Below are 6,718 nucleotides of genomic sequence, written 5' to 3' on the forward strand. Positions count from 1 at the left end.
TACTAGCCTAACACTAATTATATCAAAAGTATATTAGTTTGTACTAATTACATCTAGAATTCACTTCGAGATATTAATTACATTACCATTAGACTAACCTTTGATTGACTATGGATTCCCCTACTCTTCCTCTCCGATATCAATCTCCCTTTTTCCCCTCTCTTTTATGTTCCTTTCTTTACATTAATCCAATTCTAAACTAGAACAAAAACAAGGTTCAATTAACTATGAAGCACAATCTCTCTCTCTCTCTCTCTCTCTCTCTCTCTCTCTCTCTCTCTCTCTCTCTCTCTCTCTCTCTCTCTCTCTCATATGAAAGCAAACAAAGTAAAAGGGGCTTAACCTTGAGCCCACCATGGAAGAAAGTGTGAGAGGAGGAGAAAGGAAGAAGCCAAATTATCAATAGAAGAGGAAGAAAGCATATCTTGTAAGACCTTTTTGCCCCTTTACTCTCCCTTGTCCATGTGTTTACAAGTCCTTACTATTTGCAAACAAAGGATTTTCCCCTAGGTTTCCTCCTTTTCTTATACTAAGAAGATGTTCCCTATTAATGTCACTAAATAATGTGAGCTACAATTGATGATGTTGATAGTAATGCCCCCAAAAAGAACTACATGATTTGAAATTCAAGAGATTTAAAAAAGGTACAATGCACATATTGACACCCATTTTTTAAAAAATAACAAATGACTGCTTTTCATAGGTGTAAAGGAGAGCATTAAGAAATTATTATTTATATCTCCCCCATTTCTAGTACTCCAGGTACATTAATTCTCACCACATTACTTGTCATCCTCCCTAAACTACTCTTCTTGCTTAGTACTTTAACAAATGGATCACAACTTGAGCTAGCAATGACACCCTATTTAATAAAGATCATAATAGATACTCGTAATGAAACATTCATCTTCATTCCTAAGTCCATGCAAGCATATCAAAAGTCATAATTATCTACTTCATTCCAAACACTTCCAAGTTGATTTAGAATGCTCCTAATCGTGACACAATGCTAAGTGCTCATAACCTTGCCATCCATAGCATCTATTTATTGCTTCAATTGCACTAGCTTTTGAGGCATACTTGTCTCAAATTGCTTGCCAATTGCACCAAGCATACTTCCCTAGCAAAGAAGTGAGCAAGTTTATTGGTGCCTATCAAGAAGCGAGAAACCCTCACCTTGCCCACCGTTGAAGAAAGCTCACACATAAACTAAATGAAGGCTCTACCAAGTCGCCCCTACTAGAAAGGTAAGTTATATGGTGGTAATCAATGATTGGTCAACCCTCTTGCACAAGTCATGTCAATACTAACTAAGGAAGGCAAAGTTAAATTGAAGTGCACCAAGATAGAAGACTATCGCTTCCACCTTCATTATGGTGCATAAATGGAAGTGCACCAATACAAGAAGACAATAGCTTCCACCTTCATTATGGTTCATATGCATGCATGAGGACCCTCCCATGTAATGTGACAAGTTGTCTAAGGCTCATAATACAAGCAAACCTAATAAGACTCTAAACAAGGGCATTGATTAATGGTTAACTTGGTTACACCCAATACATCTGAGTTGTCTAAGGCTCATAATACAAGCAAACCTGATAAGACTCTAAACAAGAAGGGCATTGATTAATGGTTAACTTGGTTACACCCAATACATCTGCGCCCATGGATATCTAAGGCTCTATACATGTTTATTTTGGAAGATGTGTGTTAGTGATTATAAACCTTGAAAGTGTTGTTTGTCGGGTGAATTGGCATTAGTAAGTATAGAAGTGCATACATGGGATCACCAAATTCATTAATATGGGGAGCCTAGAGAAGGGGTTGTTGCAAGTGAGGCAGCGGCAAGGGGGGGGGTCCTTTATCCAGTAGTTGGATATCCAGAAGTTGCATGTTATTGAGTAGGTAGACTAGCTCAATAACAAATTTTAATTAGACTTAAGTGCTGCAACACTCCATGTATTTCACTCATGCTCTACCAAAGAGAGAAGGGCAGATCGAAGCGATTTGTGTCTATTGTGCTGCATGCATCACATTTTGGCTGTTTTTATATCACTTGCAATTTGCGACAAGACCACACGTATACAAAGCTCATTACGTCAATAACATGCAACTTCTGGATATCCAACTACTAGTAGCTGTCACTCTCGTACAGCTGGTATCTTTGATCATTGAACCAGCTCAGATATACTGTTCTGTTATATCTCTACTCACTGCAACAGTGGCGGCTGCACAATACTGCTGGCACTGCTACAAGCAACTACGACAGTGGTCGATGCACAATACTCCTAACATTCTGCCTATTACTCAACAATTGCAAGATTTATCACAAGTAGCCCAAGCACTGGAGTGTGTGTTTGGAAAATGAATGGCTGATTCAAACGTACACACAATACCATTGGATTGGGCTCATTGCGCGCAAACACCGCTACTTTAGTGTCATTGCCATCCCCTGCAGCATGCCGTGCTCTTGCATGAGTCGTTCATACTTGATAGGCGTGCAATTTTGCACTTTGGGCATGAGCCTACAACTCAGGACCAGAGGGGAATCCTAAGTGCACACACTCTTGTTCACACCAAACTCATGACCAGAGGGGAATTCTAAGTGCGCATACTTGTTCCACTTCGGTTTGCAGTCTGCACTGCAGGAAACTAACCTGTAGATAAAGCTTCTGTACATTTCCACCAAAAATAATTCATGATCATTACCTTAAAAGAGTGACAATCTGTATGTAAGTTTCATCACAGCAAGAGAGTTGAGGTCATAGCTTAACATCTATTCTTATCTACTCCCAGAAAGAAAGTAATGTACACATATTCTTTTGACCATAAATGAGCTTCGCTTCATAAGAATTGGGAATTCCATGGATCTCCTGGTCATGACTAAAAGCTGACTAGAACCTGTTTGTAAGATGTGTCACAGTAACAGAGCTGAGGTCACTAGGTGAAGCAGTTCACAAATCTCTTTCTTTGCTCATATATAAGCTTTATGCTTGAGACTCCGAATATCCATGCGTCTTCTCCTCAGTCTATCTGCAATACCAAACGCTAGCTCCAATGATTGTGATGCATTTAACCGTGGATCACAGTGTGTGTGATACCGAGAACTCAAATCGTCCATGGTAACTGTCCTAGCACCACCAATGCATTCTGTGACATTCTGGCCTGTCATCTCTAAATGCACACCACCGGGGTGACTGCCCTCTTCGTCATGGACATCACAAAAAGCTCTCAACTCCGCCTGCACATAATACAACCACCCAAGTCATCAAAGGCAAACACCCCAATATTAACCCTTGTCTGTGTATTTGAATGACAGATAACATACCCGAATGGTATCGAATGGTCGTGTTTTTAACCCTGAAGGTGCCTTGATAGTATTGCCATGCATGGGGTCACTCACCCATGTGACAGTCAAGCCAGCTTGCCTAATGGCCCGAATAAGATGTGGTAGCTTTTCTCTTATCTTCTCTGCACCCATTCTTGTAATGATAGTCAAACGGCCTGGCTTATTTTCTGGATTCAGAAGTTTGCAAACTTTAACCAGCTCCACAGGATCCATCTTGTCACTCGCCTGGAATACGTATCAATGTCATAAATCCTGAGAACCCAGAAGTGTCAGGTAACCAGCAATGATAGCAGGAGCTATACCTTTATACCCAAAGGATTGGCAACACCTCGAAGAAACTCCATGTGTGCTCCATCCAATTGTCGAGTTCGCTCTCCAACCCAAAGCATATGTGCTGAACAATCATACCAAAGCCCGCTTGTGGAATCCTCACGGGTCATTGCTTGCTCAAATGGTAGCAAAAGACATTCATGAGATGTCCAAAACTCTGTCGTGTTCATGATTGGATGATCCAGAGTCAATCCACATGCTGACATAAATCCTAATGCATCATCAACCCTATGAGCTAGCTCTAGGTACCTACAATACAAAAATGTCCAATGTAATCAATCAGCAAGTTTGCAAGGCTGAAAGCAAAACGGAAAGCCCCACATTGTCCTATGTCTAGGTTTCATGAATACTGTGTAATGTGAACTGAAATAACAATCTCATCAAATACGTGTAGGATGTGAAGCACAAACTGACAATGAGATAACATGTGATATAATATATATAGTTTCTTACATGAGGTAAATCTATAGATCTAGCGATCACCTGTTACCCTGTTCACTATTGGAGACAAAGTCAAGGTTCCACTGTGTTACTCTTTGCATGGCAGCATAACCTCCAGTTGCGAATGCTCTTAGCAGATTGAGGGTTGCTGCTGCTTGACTGTAGCCACGGATCATGCGATGTGGATCAGGACGCCGTGCCTCCTCATGGAAAGGATCACCATTGACATTATCACCTCTATAACTGGGCAGCTTGACTCCATTGATGGTCTCAAAATCATCGGATCTGGGCTTGGCAAATTGCCCTGCCATCCTTCCAACCTAAACATCATGAACAGTCTTTCAAATAGAAGTACTGCAGAGATCTTCATACTGTGACTGACTGTGTTTTCTGTATGACAGAGAAGACCTCACGGATGAAAACAGAATCCTTTTCAGAGCAACCTATCATTCGATCTTTCGTCACATATTTCTCCATAAAGAAGCTTGTTTTGTCTGTCAAAATCTCAAGGAATTTGCCCGGGAAGAACTTGAACGTTCGGCCGAACAATGATTTTCCAAGAAAGAAAATTTATCGAGCATGTGAAAAATCCAGTCTGAACATGAAATTCTTACACATAATCTCAACTTCGTGCAAGAAGGTCTTGAAACTTTCATCATAACAACACCTTTCCCAGCAATAAAAACATCGTGCATAGATTGCAATCTTGAATTTGAAGCTGAAGCATGAATTTACAAACATCTACAATAAATTTAAGACAAATTTTCACTACAATTCCCACATTGCAAATTACGACATCATGAGCTTCTGTGAGGGCGGGAGCACATGACTATGTGGGTTGGGCGCAGCGATTGGGGCCAGGAGGCTGCCTGTGCCCCCACCTTGGGCCAGCAGCCCACTAACCCCAACCACACCAAGCTGGGTATGCCATGCCTCCCTCATCACAGAAGCTCATGATGTTAAACACGATAGCGAGAGTTGGGGGCTCACAGCCCCTTGCCCCTCACGGCATCTAGATAGGTAATCTTTGTGCCTCCCTCACACAAGTTCGTGCGTGATGTTAAACATTATAGTGAAAAAACAAGAGAAAAGAGTCCCTGTTCCTACATGTGAACATGTTTAAACCTTCTTGTGATCATAAACACTAATCTCAACTGAATTTGCCTAGCAAGAGCTGACTTCGCCTTATGAAATTATATGATCCTGGTTTGGAGGTTTTATCACCAGATAGTTTTATGAAAACATCTTATACACAAATAGAAACATGTGTAAGACATCCCAAAGAACCACATGTGGAATCAATCGTCACCTGTTAAAGATAATCTGACCTTAGTAACAGGTATTTGGTCACCAGATAATCTAAATACATCTTAGACACAAATGGAAGCATATGCTGGAATTGCCCAAAAAAAACAGATAATGAATCCCTTGTCACCTGCTAAAGATTAATCTAACCTTAATAACAGGCATTTGCCCTCCAAACATGAGCACCACACCCATCTGAAGAAGGACTCTGAACGTGTCTCGGATGTTGTTGGCATTAAATTCCTTGAAGCTCTCGGCGCAGTCGCCCCCCATGAGGAGGAAGGCACGGCCCATGGCAGCCTCGGCGAGGCGGTCCTCGAGGCTGCGGCACTCGCCGGCAAAGACGAGAGGGGGGAAGCTCTCGAGGGTGCTGAGGACCGATTGGAGCTCGTCGCGGTCGGGGTACTGGGGCAGCTGGAGGGCCGGCTTGGAGGCCCATGAGGAAGGGTGCCATGGTGGGGGGGGAGAAGAGGAGGGGGCTGAAGGGAGGGTGTCTACTCGGAGAGAGTTGGATATGGCGGGGAGGCCCGTGATATCGTGTCTACGTTGCCTGATAAATTGGCTATGGCTAGTATGGCTAGGGCTAAGGGTATGCAGGTGGGTTATAGTCAGACTGTGAGAACAAAGTTGGTGATTATCGGACGAGACGCTGGGGAGGGCACCTGCTACACAGGATGATGCCGCCATGGCTTCTCTGGTGTTCTGAGAAAAACAGACCTTCTGGAATTGTGATTGTGATTGTTATGAAAGGCTAATGGTAATCATGAGTAAGCGTGCGTGCCATCGTTTTCGAGGAACGAGTCAACTGGACATTTTCCCAAAAAACCTTTCCTTCAGAAGACGAGTCAAGAGAGCGCCTGAGGCGACTCGTCAAGACTCCACACTGTCCGTGGGACTCCGGAGCTGCGATCCAGAGCCCCCAAAAGGCTCATTTTTCAAGGTTGCATAGCCCTCCTAGTCCATTATTGACTTGCTACAGAAACCCAAATATTTACAACCCTTTCTATTGAAGTACAAAGAGAAAGATTTGCCCATCAAAACTTTTCCAACATTGCATTCAAATGGTAAAATTTTTTAATATATATTTATATGTTTTTATTATAAATATAATTATTCATATTATTATTTTTCATTTTATGCCAGTCTTTTCGAATCCCACTTGAAAGTTGAAACCCTTTCCGAATCCCTAAGCAACAAGCCCTATCTTTTCGAAAGCGATGTGAGTGTTGAGAGTCTCGAGAGTCTGCTTTGTTGCCACCATTGCCATCCTCATGATGAGTCATGAGTCATATC

The 6,718-nt window shown here is 42.2% G+C and overlaps 1 protein-coding gene across 1 annotated transcript; it reads right to left on the reverse strand.

The window, feature by feature from the left end:
- Positions 1-2,679: 2,679 nt before the first annotated feature.
- Positions 2,680-6,225, reverse strand: LOC148010991 (phospho-2-dehydro-3-deoxyheptonate aldolase 2, chloroplastic-like). The gene is made up of 5 exons (XM_087671177.1): positions 5,576-6,225; positions 4,163-4,440; positions 3,652-3,928; positions 3,329-3,574; positions 2,680-3,241 (listed from the first exon to the last, which is right to left on the reverse strand). Exons 1-5 carry the CDS (start codon positions 6,110-6,112, stop codon positions 2,975-2,977), a joined length of 1,605 nt encoding a protein of 534 aa, XP_087527303.1. The 5' UTR covers positions 6,113-6,225; the 3' UTR covers positions 2,680-2,974.
- Between the last annotated feature and the right edge of the window lie 493 nt (positions 6,226-6,718).

Source organism: Lygodium microphyllum, chromosome 29 (genome assembly GCF_053477565.2).
Source record: "Lygodium microphyllum isolate KBCC chromosome 29, Lygodium_microphyllum_v1.1.10, whole genome shotgun sequence".
Taxonomy (NCBI): Eukaryota; Viridiplantae; Streptophyta; class Polypodiopsida; order Schizaeales; family Lygodiaceae; genus Lygodium; species Lygodium microphyllum.